Source organism: Gnatocerus cornutus, chromosome 6 (assembly GCF_029298725.1).
Source record: "Gnatocerus cornutus isolate USDA-ARS CGAHR chromosome 6, icGnaCorn1.1, whole genome shotgun sequence".
NCBI lineage: Eukaryota > Metazoa > Arthropoda > Insecta > Coleoptera > Tenebrionidae > Gnatocerus > Gnatocerus cornutus.
The window spans coordinates 4,948,699-4,961,903 of record NC_142238.1 but is presented as its reverse complement, the minus strand read 5'-3'; the positions used below and the strand labels follow the sequence as shown (position 1 = coordinate 4,961,903).

Sequence of the window (13,205 nt, the reverse complement as noted above, 5' to 3'; positions counted from 1 at the left end):
ATTACAATTATGTAATTATGATTTATCATCCATCTGTATTCACTAAAAATTCGACATTGTTTCTCAAAAACTGCCGTGGAAGAAACCTAACGACAGTACGACAATTACGTCACTCTGAAAACATCAAAAGTCAACAACACATTAAAACAAATCGCTCATGATTTTATTGGACCACCTATATTTAGATGTAAAAATTTACAAAACATAACTTAAGACCTGGGTCGTTCTTTCTTCTCTTTATATAACGCTAGCAGTGATACATTGGCGACTTTGACGACCTGTAAACAAAATGTAAACTTTCGTTTTCTTCAAAGAATTTGGACAAACCTTGAATCTGACTCCGGGAATATCACCAACAGCATGGCCTTTTCGGCCGAAACCCGCAACCAAAACTTCGTCGTTTTCTTCAATGTGGTTTAAACAACCGTCACGTGGTACGAAAGCCGTGATTTTTTTACCGTTCTTGATAAGTTGGACTCTGACACACTTTCTGATGGCAGAGTTGGGCTGTTTGGCCTCTACACCCCTACAAAGAAGTAATAAGTCAGTTTTTTCCCTACAAATAGTTTAGTAAAACTTCATAATAATAGTCTCGGCGAAAGTGTCAACGCCCCGCACAGAATTTTCCTGTGATTGAACCAAAAAAAGCCATTCACAAGTAAATCCTGCGAGGAGAACCAACTAAAGTGGAATGTGGTACTTATATCAGAGCGTAGAGCTAACCGAGATAGTTCTCCAATGGTTCAAAGTACCAAAATTGATCTAGCACCTGTATAAATCCATGTATATATCAAGGGATACATCATGGTCTCACAGTGCTGAAATTGAAGTAACAAGTTTGTGTGCAAACACTTACACTTTCTCGAGAACGATTCCCTTGGCGTGAGAAGCACCCCCGAAAGGATTGGCCTTCCAACGTGTTCCTAAATGGGCTTTCTTGTAGTCTTTATCAGCCCACCGCTGTTCACGGCGGTGGTTTACATGTTTTCTTGCTGTTCGAAGACCGCGGGGTTTACCTATTGAAAATAAAAATTAGAGAACAACAAAAATATCTCGCCAGGCAAAGAGAAGACACTTTATTTATAACTTGTGAATAAATTTTTTTTCAAATTAAGCCCTTTTGTACATAGGATGATTCGGATTTTGAAGGCACGGTCCGAGTGGAGTAGAAATCGATACAATTCTTTACAAGAATGGTGTGAAAAAACGGACAAAAACTTGACTTAAAATAGTAGAACACATTACAAATGGGGCCCTTTCATTGATTTTGAACACATTTAGTCACTAAAATGCTGAAAAACACTTAAAACTTGGTATTCAAAACACTCACCCATGTTTGCTTCTACACAAACTCGGCAAAAGAAAGATGAGGAAGAAAACCCGTACCAACCTAAGAAAATAACAAGCGCGCGTTACCAATCACCGAAACTCCCCTAAGTAGTTTGCGGAAAACGACACAAAATTAAATTTATAACATTTGCAAACTAAATAATACCAAATAATATTAGCAAACTATTTAATTTTGTGTCATAATTTTGTTTTATTATTAGCTTTTCAGTTTTTGGGGCATTGATGTAGGAAATTTGCGCGTCAAATCAGGCAAAGTTGGTATGAAAGTGCATCGATCTAATTTTGGGGCTAGAAAAAGATAAACAATCTTTGACAGCACGAAGCGCACTTTTTGTATATTTTTTTTAAGCAACTTATCGAGTTCTCGTCTGCATAGCTTTTTTTGTACTTCTGATGTGGACAAGCGTATAATGTTTATCTGTTTTACGTTTCTGGTGTCCAATAGTGAAGAATAAAGGTAAAATTCAATTGATTCGTCGAAGTGTAGTTTGAGTATTGGTTTGTTTATTTTGTGTTTTTGACAGATGTAAAAAAATAAGTTGTAAACAAAAGCACATTTGTGGTTTGTAGTATTGTGAAATAAAATATCTAATGTTTATATTGTTTCAGGTTTGGGAGAAATTATGGAAAATGCTCAAGAAAGAGATTTTCATAGAACTTTGGAGCCTGATGTGATCATTAATCATGAATCTAGTGAAGATGAGGAAGTGAGTTTAGTCTAGTTTATAACTAACATTTTTGGTGCTTTCGTGTCTTGTTAAGTCACAGATTTTGTCTTCATATATACAAGACTTTCAATCTTCTATGTTCCATACATATTCATGGCTAAAAGAATAAAAATAACGCCCTAGCTCTTCTTGGCTGAAAGCCATAATTTAGAGTTTGACACAACCATAGATGTTTACAGATTCAGTGGAGATAAAAACAAAACATAGTTAATGTTACAAAACAAATGTGTCACTGCCATCTAATATAGTTTAAAAAAATGTTTTAATTGTTAAAAATTGTTTTCAAAATTTCTCTTTACATTTTTTTTATGAATAAGCCAATTTTTAACTTTAAAAACGACAATACCAAGGGTTTGAAATTATTGCCGAACGTATAGCAAAACTGCCATTTGAGTAATGCATATTTTAATTTTTTTTTCTAGTACTTAGAGGAAAATAAGCATTTCTTTCCTTCTTTTGGGGTCGTAAGTATGCTATTTTGTCCATGTTAATCACACATTCACAAATCATTTGTTAGTAGTCACGCAGCTACAAAACCGTCTTAGAAGTGACCTCCAAAAAAGTTTAAATTCATTTCAGAATCATTTTACATTTTAATGTTAGTGCTAGATTTACGTCCGAAAATCACTTCCTGTGCATTAGTTTACAAGTTTCGTGTATCAGAAGTGGTCAGCCATTGCCTCAAGCCTGATTAAATTTCGTTGTTGCAGGATATTAGCATCAAAAGTAAATCATGTTGCCCCTCAGTGAACAAGAGCCTTCAGTCAGCGAAATCCCAACCAGACATATCCATAATCCCCTTAAATAAGAAATCTCAAATCAAAATAAGACTATTTAATAAAGAATACTCTCCGTCAAAGGACGACGTAAAAGTACAAATCATCTCTCGATCTCCTCGGCAAACGGTAAGACTGGTATCAAAAGACGAAGCGGAAAGTGCCGGCGATACTTACACTCGTCGAAAATCACTTCCTTTAGAAAAATGTCCAATTTGTAAAAAATTCTTTCGTCGAATGAAAACGCATTTATTAAAACACGAGCATACTAATCGAAATCCTGATGATCCTCTCACGTGCACGTTTTGTATGAAAGGTTTTAATACCCAGAGTAATTTACTTATTCATATGAGGACACACACTGGAGACAAACCGTATATTTGTGAAGTTTGCCATAAAGGATTTGCTCAGTCGTGTAATCTTGTTAATCACTTGAGGATTCATACGGGGGAAAGACCATTCAAGTGTCCTCATTGTGATAGAGCTTTTACTCAATCAGGTAATCTTAATAATCACATAAGGCTGCATACAGACGAAAAACCATTCAAGTGTCATTTTTGCGATAAAGCGTTTGTTCAATCGGGGAATCTCAACTCGCATATTAGAAACAATCATAAGATTGTTGAGGATGTTTCTAAGGAGATTAGTGAAGAAGGCGAGGACTTCAACTGCTAGCTTTAGAGGATGCAATAATCGGTTTCAACACCATTTTTCTAAGATACACCAAAAGTATAGAAAGTATAATATATTGAGTGTTCGCACTTATTTTTTATAATACTTGTATAGTTGTAGTTAAATAAATTGATATTACTCTTCTCAGAATGGAAATAGTGGAGAGTTTCAACTGTACTTGCTATTTTGTACATTCTTTGACTGGCAAACTCTAAATCAATTTTCGTGCTTCAAACGTGCCAATTTGTTCAATAAAAGATTGTAGATTTCTGTGAAACTTTACAATGGCTACTGGACAAACCGCAAACCTTTCATACTTTTGGTGAACTCTTATAGAGTGTTTCATTTAGAACGTGCAATTCGAAATTTGTGAACGGAGATTTATACATTCAAAGAGCATTTATTTATTTTAAATTTTATAAAGATTTATTTTTATTTTTGTTGTTTTATGGTAGCCTTGATGGTAACCCCCAACTTCTATACCCAGTAATTGCAAATGCTTTATACAGACAAGATATAAAAATTATCTAAATGAAGCACTTTGTAATTTTTATAATTAAGCTACGTAAAAAATCTGTTACTAGTGTTAGATTAACTCGACAATTCTTTAACAGTGTGTATTGATATAGTTGATTACACTACAACGATAAGATTAGTATTTAGTAAAATCAGTATCATACTTAAGAAATACTCATTGCTTTCATGATATTCGTATTTTTGTATGTATCCTATTATAATCAATTTTATACTATATACATACTTATACAAATACTATATACAAATATAAAGATATTATATACTTTAAGAGACTATCGTTTACAACAAAGTCTACTATCGGATTGTTTTAATAATTTTAAAAGACTACTTGGAGAGACTGTAATGCTTGCGTAGTTTATTGCTATTCGTCACCGTTACCTTCATAATTAATATGATTTCATTTTATTCGTGTCATTATATAATTTGTTCAGAGTTAACACATACGCTTAGAGATAGCAAAAACTATGCAACTTTTTAGACATGTGCAATAACTTAAAAGATAAGTTAAAAGGCCAAAATTTTTGTCCAAACTATTTATTTATTCGTCACCGAAGCGTGACCACTAAAAATTCTTATTCTTTATTACGTTTCAGTGTTCCGTAATGTTCCTTATACTGACACTACTAATGAATTTGTACTGTATTTTGCATGTTGCTGCGTAGTTTTGTATTAATATAAATATTCAAAACATGAGGGAAGTTTTATTTTTCATTATATTCCAATCAATCTAATTCAACTCGTTGGATTCAAAAATTAAGTCAAACTTAGCGAATTAAAATGGTGGATGCGCCGGGTAAAAAATTCGGAAAGTGGTAAAAATTGTAGATCATAGGTAATGAAAAACAATAAAGTATCCATAGTAACTTATCGTTTAAAAAAAATAGTGCTGTCAATCAAATTTTTTCCATTAAACAATGAATATGACTTTGCGCGTGTTTAATTCAAGAAATATAGCTCTATTAAACAGCGCCCTAAAATTGGAAACGTTTCTACCTGCAACTCATCAAAATCGCAGCTATGCAGAACACAAAATCCCCGACCGCTTGAAGGACATGGAAACCGAAAAGTCTCCCAAATTTTACGACATGGTGCAATTCTACTTTCACAGAGCGTGCGTGTTAATTGAAGATAAACTCGTCGACGATTTGGGTAAAGTCAAAGGCGAGAAACTTCCACTAGAATGCCGAAAGGAACGAGTGAAAGGCATCCTATCTTTGATGGAAAAATGCGATTATATTTTGGACGTCACGTTTCCGATAAAAAGAGATAATGGATCATATGAGATCATTCAAGGGTATCGAGCCCAACACAGTTCCCACAGACTGCCTGTCAAAGGAGGCCTCCGATACTCCCTTGATGTTAACATGGACGAAGTACAAGCTCTAGCTGCACTCATGACTTTTAAGTGTGCTTGCGTTGATGTCCCGTTCGGTGGAGCTAAAGCGGGAATTAGAATTGACCCGAAGAAATTCTCAGAGAATGAGCTCGAGAAAATAACGAGACGTTTCGCTTTGGATTTGGCGAAGAAAGGGTTCTTAGGTGCAAGCATAGACGTGCCTGCTCCCGACGTATCCACTGGAGAAAGAGAAATGGCATGGATTGCTGACACTTTCACCAAAGCATCCGGATATAAAGATATCAACAGCAAAGCCTGCGTCACAGGCAAACCTATAAATCAAGGCGGAATCCACGGACGTGTCTCTGCAACAGGCCGAGGCGTTTTTAATGGTTTAGAGGTGTTTATAAACGATCCCAATTACATGACCAAATGCGGGTTAACTCCCGGATGGGAAAACAAAACCTTCATCCTCCAAGGTTTTGGAAACGTCGGTCTTCATTCCATGAGGTAAACTATCGGGAAAAATCGACACTCTCCAATTGTTTTTCCAGGTACTTGCATCGCGCTGGAGCCAAATGCGTCGGAGTAATTGAAATCGACGGTGGTCTCCACAACCCTGATGGTATTGACCCTGCAGAACTAGAAGAATACCGCTTATCTAAAGGCACCGTTGTTGGTTTTCCTGGAGCAAAACCTTTTGATCGTGACGCCCTCATGTTCGAACCTTGTGATATTCTAGTTCCTGCAGCTACAGAGAAAGTTATTCATGCAGACAACGTGGACAAAATTAAAGCAAAAATTATCGCGGAAGGCGCCAACGGACCAACAACCCCAGCTGCTCATAAAGTACTTCTTTCCAAGAACGTCTTGGTTCTCCCTGACTTATACCTGAGCTCTGGAGGTGTAACAGTTTCATACTTCGAATGGTTGAAGGATATCAATCACGTGTCGTTTGGGAGATTAACATTCAAATACGAAGAAGATTCCAACTGGCATTTACTCAATTCTGTTGAGGAGTCTTTGAAGAACTCTCTAAAAGGTGCTTGTACCGAAATATCCATAAAACCATCAGAAGCGTTTAGGAAGAGGATGGCTGGGGCTTCTGAAAAGGATATTGTACACTCTGGACTGAAATATACAATGGAGAAAGGAGGGATTGCTATTAAGAAAACGGTTGAAGAACACAAGCTGGGGATCGATTTAAGGTCGGCAGCGTATATGAATAGTGTTAGCAAAATATTTAATACCATTAATGTTGCGGGCTTGACTTTCTAAATTTGTTTGCTGGAAATTGAATGCAATTTATAAATTTCTGCGGCCCAAATTTCACTTCTTCATATGATAATAAATGAAGCATCTTTGAGGTGCTGCACCAACGCGTTTATTTAATAAACATAAACAGTAACGATAAACGTTTACAAAATTTATTGCCAACAATTTGACTAGATGTGAGCAATTTCCATTTCGCATACAACCATTACACTAACTGTATTCTACACTACTAAGTATATAAAAAGGCCCTTTTATTAGATTGGTCGGCTATACATTAAATTAATACACAAGTTTTAGTAAGAAAAAACATTTGAAATCTGTGTATCCACTCGACTTTTATCACAGTTTTAAAAATAGGATGTTGCCCAACGAGCACGGAAACTATTGCATTTCCGACAAGTCGGATAACAACATTACACACTTGTTTATTAAAATGGGTGTGAATTCACACATCGACAATGCTGATTAAGTGCACGCACACCCTAAAAACGCGAAATATGAATGGTGTAATGGAGTTCAAAATTGCCACATTGATATTAAATTCCCTACAGCCACAAAAACACATTCGACGGTGAAAAACTATTACATAACTTTTTTATGACATTCATTGGTAATCATATTTATTTCGTAATTAGTTTTTCATGGTCGATATAATAAACAATTAGATGAATAAATAACGAGGAACTCTTAACAACTTAATCAGTAATATTAAAAGTGCGCTCTAAATACGGAATAATATATTCAACTCTTTGTCACTGAAAGTTTTGTCCCAATTTGTTAATTTAGTTAACTTAATTAGTTTAGAAAAAATTAATTTTAATTTATTCCATATTGAATCGCATAAGGTCAGAAAAAAAAACGGGTTTGAACTTTTTTCACATCTTCGCAGGTACTGCCAACATGATGAGAAATTTAAAGGATCCCTCTACGCCCCCATGGAACATTAACATTTAGCAAAAAGAACATCTAAAATATGTTTTAGATAAAAAAAGTTCCACCAGTGATTCTATTTTTCAGATTTCAAATTTAATAACACGCAAAACCAAACAGATATGGCCACTTACACTTTCACAGATCCTTCACATGCCTACCACCCTAGCCATGGGGGTTGGTTCATTTCATGCACCGGCGTAAACGTTAAATTTACTGGCAAGTTAATAATGGCGTAGGATCTTTTTAAGCGCTCCAAAGTCTTGGTTATCATAATACCATTTTTTCCCATTAGAAACGCTGCAGGAATATGTACTTCTTCCACTGTGTCATCATCAATCATTTCAATAAAATATTCTTCTGTTGGCTTTGAAACATCAGTTATGATTACAGCTTGGGCTCCAGCTTTTTCTGCTATTAACGTCTTTGTCTTAAAAGAGCATTCCCTGCAAAGTATTTTCAGTGTAATCAACTGTAAGCAGATCATCAGCAATGTTATATTCTTTTCTTAGAACCTACCCTCTCTCTATTAAGGCTACATTTCCTTCAATGTCGTCAAGATTCTCAGGTGGTGTACAGCCATACTTTGGATAAATAGGCACAAGTGGTACATGTCTTATATAAAATGATTCATTCTGAAAGTTAGGAATGATAACCAAAGGAATTTTATGAAAGATTATAATACAAATGAAGCTCCAAAATCTTTCGCAGGTCTTATCCGATAAGTGTATTCTAATTCTAGCGGTTCAATCACTTCAAAGAAAATGTCACCTGCTATAATTTCTGCTGTTGTTGCACCATCATGAATGTGCAGATTGTTGGCTACAATGTGATTATTTTAGTGTCTAACAGGCACCGGTTATGATCACTTACGTCCGCTTTCACAGCACATGATGAAAAATAGTATAATAATGGAGCTGTGATTCAGTAAGGAAAATTTCTGGATCATAGTATGAAGAGCTGATAACCTAAAATACGTATGGATCAGCTGAAACAGATTTTGAGTTTCGAGGTTTAAGTAGTTTTACTATTTGGTATTTAAATAACTACAAGTTTTACCTGTTTTATCAGTAGATATTCAAGTACGAATTAGTGCAAAATATTTCTTTTTCTTGTAAATTTGTATGCGTGAATTCGAGTGAAGTTAGCGTGTGAAAATTTGGTGGTGGTAGATAGGCAACCAGTTATTCACTAGATAAAAAATTGAGACGATTTTTTTTATTAAAATTAAAACATAAATTTGCCATCACGATGACAACCGTTCATTTCTTGTATTAATAATTTTCATAACTCTTGTGTGGGGAACTGAAAAATTGCAGGGAATGAAAAATACCATTTTTCTGTGATACGCTGTAGTAATACAATTTTAAAAAACAAAGAAAAATACTCAAGAACATAAATTAAAACTCTTCAATAACAGGATCCCCAAATCTCCCAATTTTAGTTTTACTGGTTCCCAACTCCATTTGTACCTTCTTACGAATGTAAAATATGGGACAATCTCTACTGGTACAAAGAATTTCTTCATGTAACGACCCTTGACATCTTTGGCACTCTGTAAAAAGCTTTGAAAATCGATCCTCTAGCATTCTATGATGGTTCAACTCCTGTTGATACAACATTGCTTCTTTAGGTTTGCAATGCTGACAAACCGCTTCTTGTTCATACTCTTTGGGTAAGACCGAGCGACAACCTAAACATGTCTCCTTCTTCTTGGTAAACGCCGACAAAGCACCGACTTTCGAAGTTACCATAGTCTTCGTCCTGGTATGCTCGCCACGCAAGAGAATCGATTCGGCACTATCGCCCAAAATTGGCTGGAATATTCTGATCAATGGTTTTGATAGCTGATTTTCCAGGTAGTATTGGGAATCAATGGGGACGTTGTTCTCAAGAACATAAATTGGGTCCTGCAACAAAAAAAGTAGCAAAGAATTGAGACGAGTAGACTTGAATTTACTTCGGCTTTCTCAAACGCTCTGGCGTTTTTAGTTGCAGCAATGATCACGTATGGGATTCTGTCACCCAACTTGGGCGCGTTCCCTGGGTCTCTCTTGGTCATTTTTTTGGCCAATTCGACGTGAGCCTGTTTAGCAGCATAGTCGTTTTTAGTGAGCTCCTTTGTTATGACCAATTGGGAGATATCCACGTTATTCTGGAGCAAGTCGGAAATAACTTTCTTCGCGTAGTTGACCGCACCATCTGGATCCCTACAGAATCTTACAGTGTGCATCTTTTTTCTTCCTCTACTTACTTGTCAATGAGCAGTTTTTGCAAGCAGGTGTTGATTACATCCACGACCAACGTACAGTTGTCTCTTCTGACAGTTTCAATGCCTTTACAATCCATTTTATCGTACTTTTCCGGTTTTGTGAAGTACAATCCAGCGTAGCGTTTCTTGTTGATCAAGAGGTACGGATAGTAGACCTTTAACAAGTTGTTAGAATACGTAAAGTTTGAATGAATAAAACACCTTTTCAAACTCCAGTTTGATGGGTTTGATAAACTTCGCGCTTATTAATTCCGCGGCTTCTCGCCCCAGTTCCATGCACTTCTCCAACGACTTCACTTTGAAGTTCACCATTACAGAGTCTGTATCGCCGTAGATAACAGTAGCGTCAGCATCATAGTTATTCACAATGCGGTAGTGTTGTTCAACTTCCTGTTTCGTTTGCTCGATCATAGTCCTACCGTATGCAGTAACGCTCTGAAATCAATCCTCAGAAACTGGAAAGACTCTCAATCAAACTTACACCAGAAATTTCAAGACAGGGCAACTTGCCGACTTGAGCCCCAGTAAAACCATAAACTGAATTCGCTGATATCTTGTAAGCCAACTGTCGACCATCTAAAACCGCTCGTACTACGGGATCAGTGGCTTCTTTCAACTCAGCTTTAGTTTTCTTGCGGGCTGCCAACAAGTGTTGTAAAATATGAGGGAGAAGACCGGCCCTAACTGTCGATTTCACAAACATGCAGTTTGCTGGAGTTCGCGTGACTTGATCATCAGTTAGGCTGCAAAAAGCTGGTTTTAACTACTACAGGCGATGATCAGATCTACCTTAGTTTGTCCTTCATCATTGGTTTGACAAGGGTCGTGTAGCATAAGTTATGCGCTATCATAATGCTAGGGTATAGAGAACTGAAATCGAGGGTTGCTATAGGGTCCGTGTAGTAACCACGCATGGGTTCTATAACAGTAGCTCCTTCGTATTGTTCTGAAGAGGGGGCACCTTGGTGAGTGGGCATAAAATACCCCGCTGGCCTAGCCTGAACTTCATCATTTGAAACGAGCACAACTAATAAATTATATTTACGTGTTTTAGTAATTGGGCGACGACTTTAACTTGTTCTCCTTTCGTTAAAAGACTTGTAATTGGAACACCAGTTACTCTCGCCATTTCAACATCATTGGTGAAGCTTCTGACTGTCTTCAACAATCTCACTGGTAACTCGGCATCTTTCAAGCAGTACACTGCCAATCTGAAAATCTGATTTCAACACAGAAAATTGAGTTATTTCCAAATTAACCTTCTTCGAGTTTGTTCATCACCATTCTGTAGGTCTGTAATGATGCTGTAATGGACGTCCTCCTTCTGTTCTCCCAAAATTTCTTGACAAACACTGTTTAAAGTGTAGGATCTTAATTTAAAATCGCGCTTTATTACCATGAACATGTCGTAGGGGACCCGACCCTCGAAGTTGATTGATTTAAAAGTTCTTTTACCGATTTTTGTTTGCGTGACGGTTTCTTTTATAACAGACCTATAATGAAAATTACATCTCCAACATCGCGAGATTTTATGGTACCTACTTTACTTCCAATATCCGCCCGAGATAGTCGAAATTCTTCAACTTCAAAAATTTGGCGCGATCTATGAGATAAGGAAAATCGAAATTATTGATGTTGTAACCCGAAAAGATGTCAGGATCAACTTCGCGGACAAATTTGGCCCATTCTTCCAACATTTCGGATTCATTTTCAAAGCTTCTTACCTAAAGTCCAACTATTTAAGAGAACATACATGTTCATATAAACTTACTTCAGCGTGACCGATTGGGGCACACGTATTCAAAGTGAAAATATTCCTAGCAACTACATCTTCATCTCCATGAAGTACAATCACATTTGCGATTTGAATGATTGGATCAACGTTAGGCTCAGGAAAAATCCCTTTTCGTCCAGCGCACTCAATATCAAAGCTGTGGATACGAAAACGAGCAACAGGAGACCATTCTCCTTCAGGAGAGTGTGAAATGAAATCCATCCATGACACATCTATTTCTATTTGGCAGCGAGAAGTCAAAGGAAAATTATGATTGGGGCGTTTGTACCATTTTCCCGATGGAATCTCAATCCAACAACAACCGAGAATGTTAGTGTCAACCATGAAACGGGTTTCTATATCTACATTAGCTTCAAAGAAGTGGAAGACGTGATTCCCAAGAGGTTCATAGATGGTTGTAGTCGATAAGAGGCGTTTAGCAGCAGCGACGTGTTTTGGGAGAGCAAGAGTTATTTTAGCAAAACTGCTGTCGTCTTCTCCTTGATATTCAACTAGAGATTTGCCTTTGACTAGTTCTACCATTAACACTAATTCCGACAATTTATCCTTGTTTGATCTAGTGTCTGCCAACAAGGCGTTATTTAATTTTTCCTAAAATTTGTTTACCTCAGAAACAAGCTACGTTTAATTGCAACTTACCTTAAAATGGATTAGATTTTTCGCCTCAAAATTATCAGGAAGATTCACATAGAAATATGGTGAAAACCCATGAATATGACAACATACACTGTTCCCTGTTTTGGTAATACCAAACATTCTTAAAACAGGTACAAGACCACTTTGAGCCCCTGGCATTCCTGGATAAGGGTGCCCCAAGTAATGATCCAGTTCTAACTCTTGAAAAATGAACTTGTCTCGTGTCGGATCCAAGGAAGGAACCGGTGGGCGAGACAGTTTATCATTTCTGTAACTAACCCTTAGGGACGAGAAATAATCTAAAGAAACTTACTTGAACTTCTTGGTGAACGGGTTTTGATCGGAGAGCTTTCGTTTTGCCATTTTGAGGAGTTGGGGAAGTGTGTTATGCCCAAACACCAAATTTCCTTGGTCTTTTTCCAAGAAGTTTATTTACTTTGGTGGCACGTAAAAGACACTGAAAACATTCTGCATGAATTCCAATAGCATGATTATAAATATTTACCTCTTTTTGCAGAAAATTATTTGTGCAACAGTGGAAAACCAGTCTTCGTTTGGCGCCAAGCGTATACACCATTTGACAGAACCACAAATGACAGTATTTTAATATTTCGTCAAATGTAGCTACCTTTGTAGTAGTTACAAAATACCAAGGACTTTTATTGAGCCAATCAGAAACAGATTTTCACGCCAAGAGTAGTTTAAACGTTTTGGAACTGAAAATTCACAATTCGAAAGTTTAATTGCTTCTGGTTCAGTTATCTCCGAACTTATGTTAAACAATAGCGCATGTTTCGGATTTTGCATAAAATAAGCACCAATAACTTAAGTTTTCTTATCAAATAAGCGAAATATCGACTAAAATAAATTTATTTACATAATTTTCAATCTGCCGTAG

The 13,205-nt window shown here is 36.6% G+C and overlaps 5 protein-coding genes across 8 annotated transcripts; 2 read left to right on the top strand and 3 right to left on the bottom strand.

Annotated features, from left to right (window-relative positions):
- Window positions 1–141: 141 nt before the first annotated feature.
- RpS23 (ribosomal protein S23) lies at window positions 142–1,426 on the bottom strand. The gene is made up of 4 exons (XM_088040307.1): window positions 1,331–1,426; window positions 857–1,016; window positions 328–526; window positions 142–278 (listed from the first exon to the last, which is right to left on the bottom strand). Exons 1-4 carry the CDS (start codon window positions 1,332–1,334, stop codon window positions 210–212), a joined length of 432 nt encoding a protein of 143 aa, XP_087896433.1. The 5' UTR covers window positions 1,335–1,426; the 3' UTR covers window positions 142–209.
- Window positions 1,427–1,620: 194 nt separating this feature from the next.
- Window positions 1,621–4,424, top strand: LOC148172303 (uncharacterized). 2 transcript variants are annotated; one of them, XM_088039668.1, is made up of 4 exons: window positions 1,621–1,807; window positions 1,960–2,057; window positions 2,501–2,542; window positions 2,789–4,424. In XM_088039668.1, exons 2-4 carry the CDS (start codon window positions 1,974–1,976, stop codon window positions 3,527–3,529), a joined length of 867 nt encoding a protein of 288 aa, XP_087895794.1. In that variant the 5' UTR covers window positions 1,621–1,807; window positions 1,960–1,973; the 3' UTR covers window positions 3,530–4,424. The 2 variants fall into 2 exon arrangements, with proteins under 2 accessions (XP_087895794.1, XP_087895795.1); XM_088039669.1 differs by lacking the exon at window positions 2,501–2,542.
- A 529-nt stretch (window positions 4,425–4,953) lies between these two features.
- On the top strand, window positions 4,954–6,717 carry LOC148172302 (glutamate dehydrogenase, mitochondrial-like). The gene is made up of 2 exons (XM_088039322.1): window positions 4,954–5,909; window positions 5,954–6,717. The coding sequence occupies exons 1-2, from the start codon at window positions 4,978–4,980 to the stop codon at window positions 6,675–6,677; spliced, it is 1,656 nt and encodes a 551-aa protein (XP_087895448.1). The 5' UTR covers window positions 4,954–4,977; the 3' UTR covers window positions 6,678–6,717.
- Window positions 6,718–6,760: 43 nt separating this feature from the next.
- LOC148172301 (PRADC1-like protein) lies at window positions 6,761–8,779 on the bottom strand. Of its 3 annotated transcripts, XM_088039325.1 has the most exons (6): window positions 8,664–8,779; window positions 8,478–8,592; window positions 8,290–8,426; window positions 8,124–8,239; window positions 7,739–8,050; window positions 6,761–7,640 (listed from the first exon to the last, which is right to left on the bottom strand). In XM_088039325.1, exons 2-5 carry the CDS (start codon window positions 8,551–8,553, stop codon window positions 7,762–7,764), a joined length of 618 nt encoding a protein of 205 aa, XP_087895451.1. In that variant the 5' UTR covers window positions 8,554–8,592; window positions 8,664–8,779; the 3' UTR covers window positions 6,761–7,640; window positions 7,739–7,761. The 3 variants fall into 3 exon arrangements, with proteins under 3 accessions (XP_087895451.1, XP_087895449.1, XP_087895450.1); XM_088039323.1 differs by having other exon boundaries at window positions 6,761–8,050; XM_088039324.1 differs by having other exon boundaries at window positions 6,761–8,050; window positions 8,478–8,572.
- A 160-nt stretch (window positions 8,780–8,939) lies between these two features.
- PolD1 (DNA polymerase delta 1, catalytic subunit) lies at window positions 8,940–12,914 on the bottom strand. Its single transcript, XM_088039340.1, has 13 exons — window positions 12,813–12,914; window positions 12,621–12,764; window positions 12,311–12,575; window positions 11,648–12,262; window positions 11,419–11,600; window positions 11,136–11,369; window positions 10,922–11,087; window positions 10,666–10,874; window positions 10,358–10,619; window positions 10,078–10,311; window positions 9,859–10,031; window positions 9,565–9,814; window positions 8,940–9,514 (listed from the first exon to the last, which is right to left on the bottom strand). The coding sequence occupies exons 2-13, from the start codon at window positions 12,668–12,670 to the stop codon at window positions 9,005–9,007; spliced, it is 3,150 nt and encodes a 1,049-aa protein (XP_087895466.1). The 5' UTR covers window positions 12,671–12,764; window positions 12,813–12,914; the 3' UTR covers window positions 8,940–9,004.
- Window positions 12,915–13,205: the final 291 nt, after the last annotated feature.